The sequence below is a fragment of the Ambystoma mexicanum genome, chromosome 3p (assembly GCF_040938575.1).
Source record: "Ambystoma mexicanum isolate Mex_15411 chromosome 3p, UKY_AmexF1_1, whole genome shotgun sequence".
NCBI classification, from domain to species: domain Eukaryota; kingdom Metazoa; phylum Chordata; class Amphibia; order Caudata; family Ambystomatidae; genus Ambystoma; species Ambystoma mexicanum.
Genome location: NC_090925.1, coordinates 45,878,056 through 45,880,274, shown reverse-complemented (window position 1 = coordinate 45,880,274; position 2,219 = coordinate 45,878,056). Strand labels below are relative to the sequence as shown.

General features: G+C 41.1%; 1 protein-coding gene across 1 annotated transcript; it reads left to right on the top strand.

Moving 5' to 3' along the window:
- Nucleotides 1-887: 887 nt before the first annotated feature.
- On the top strand, nt 888-1,811 carry LOC138579711 (olfactory receptor 5V1-like). The gene has a single exon (XM_069649950.1). It carries the CDS (start codon nt 888-890, stop codon nt 1,809-1,811), a length of 924 nt encoding a protein of 307 aa, XP_069506051.1.
- Nucleotides 1,812-2,219: the final 408 nt, after the last annotated feature.

Here is a 2,219-nt window from a genome sequence, read left to right as displayed (position 1 = left end):
GGCTAATTATGGCCATATACTGTTAACTGGGCATACTATCATCTTTCCAAATTGTCCTAACTGCAGATCATGGAACCCACCATCCCTATGATAAGTGGAATTAATAGGATGTTACGCTTGTGTTGCAAATGGGCATACTGGAATCTGACACTTCTCTGTTAAGAGGCCAACTGCTTGACATTGGTGTGAGTACTGTCCATTGGGTATCCATGGTGTGATGGGCCGGATGTTGGATGGCAATACTTGCTTTATGAGTTTTGCACCAGGACACATTATGGCAATTACTGGTAATGGTGGAAGTGTACTCTCTGGGCATATGAGGAAAATCCCTACCAAATGCCTACTCAATACCTGTTTCCTCAAACCAGTCAGACTGCAAATATTGACATCTTTGCAGAGAAAGGGAATTCAGGGATTGTTTAACTGTGGGATCCCTAGAGTCTAACTGAGGTCATAGGTAGTAGGGCAAAGTATTTTTAAATTATTAAACTGTAAAACTAGTGCAACCTTTGATTGCAAAATTGTTAAAAAGGATATAATGTTTGCGTTGTTCACACAGCAATATAAACCTTAGGGCCCGAATTACTCAACTTTCTTGAAACCTCAGAGGGGAATCAGTGCACTGGGGTCCTATTCAATCACATTCTACTGTGCACTGGGTCTGCCACTTTCATAGAAAGTTCGGCTCATGTGACCATTGAATACATGAAGAAAACATTGCGTAGGTGTGTTTCTCTTAATAGGTAATGTGTGTAAAATACTGTGCATGCACCATATCTCTCCCAACCATTGCATCAACAGGGCTGCCAAAAATAAGAGTAACACTGTTTGTTCTTTTACTTTCAGCTCGTCTTTCAATCCAGTCATAGCTTTTTATCTCTGCAGAAATGGGAGCAGAAAACTGGAGCTTGGCCGAAGGCTTCCTGATTGTGGGCTTCTCAGATCTTCCACAGCTGCAAGTTCCACTTTTTGCTGCATTGTTACTGGTTTACTTGATAACATTGGCAGGAAACCTTCTTATTACAGCAACAATTTACTGTAATTTACATCTGCACACACCTATGTATTTCTTCCTCTCAATTCTGTCCTTCATTGACATCTGTCACACCTCTAACATTTTCCCACAGATGCTGGCCCACTTCTTCCAGGAGGGGACATGCATGTCTATGACCGAGTGCCTGCTGCAGGTACATTTTCTTATAGGCTTCATGTGTACAGAAGTTCTCCTTCTAACAGTTATGGCTTACGATCGATATGTGGCCATCTGCAACCCCTTGAGATACCTGACCGTCATGAATAAGGAGGTGTGCGTGCAGGTCGCTGTTGGGGTATGGACATTAGCTCTCTTCTATCCACTACCGTATAGTGCACTGTTATCTAAGCTCTCCTTCTGTGGGTCCCACACCATCAACCACTTCTTCTGTGATCTTACAGCCTTGATGAAGCTTTCCTGCAGCAGCACTCAACACATTGAAGTGTTTATTTATTTTTCGGGTTCTATGATAACAATGATGTCGTTTATTTTAATCATCACTTCTTACACCAACATCGTCTCCTGCATCTTGAAAATCAAATCTAAGGGAGGGCGGCACAAGGCCTTCTTGACATGTGCCTCCCATCTCACGGTGGTATTGTTATTCTATGGATCTGCCTGCTCTGTGTACCTCCGACCAACAAAAATGTATTCAATGAAGGAAAACAAGATATTGTCCTTTTCATACATCGCTGTCACTCCAATGTGTAACCCCATAATTTACAGTCTGAAGAACGCAGAAGTTAAAAAAGGCCTGAGGAAGGTCTTATTGTTTTAATGGGGAAGAATGAGCTTTACCAGCAGAAAACTATTTCCCAAACTGCTGCTTACAAATGTCACAAATTAAATCATTATTATATTCAATGGGTGCAGGTTTAAAGGCAAAACTATTAGCTTGAGTTCATGGCATGCACAAGAAATCAATTCCAGGCTTTAACATTGCCTACAAGAGAGATTTGTGTTATTCAACCTTTCATCTCTCATCTCTCTAAATATTCAGTCAAAAAAACTGTTTTAAAGGGGAAGTTATGATTAAGTTGCACTAATAAAAACCTATCAAATCCAGAGAAAGAACTTTGGGGACGTAATGGTTACAGTTAAAATTCAAATACCCAAGGAATGTGCCAGTCATGGTAAGCTATGCAACCATAGCTCGCGCCACCACCATGCATTGATATGTCTAACA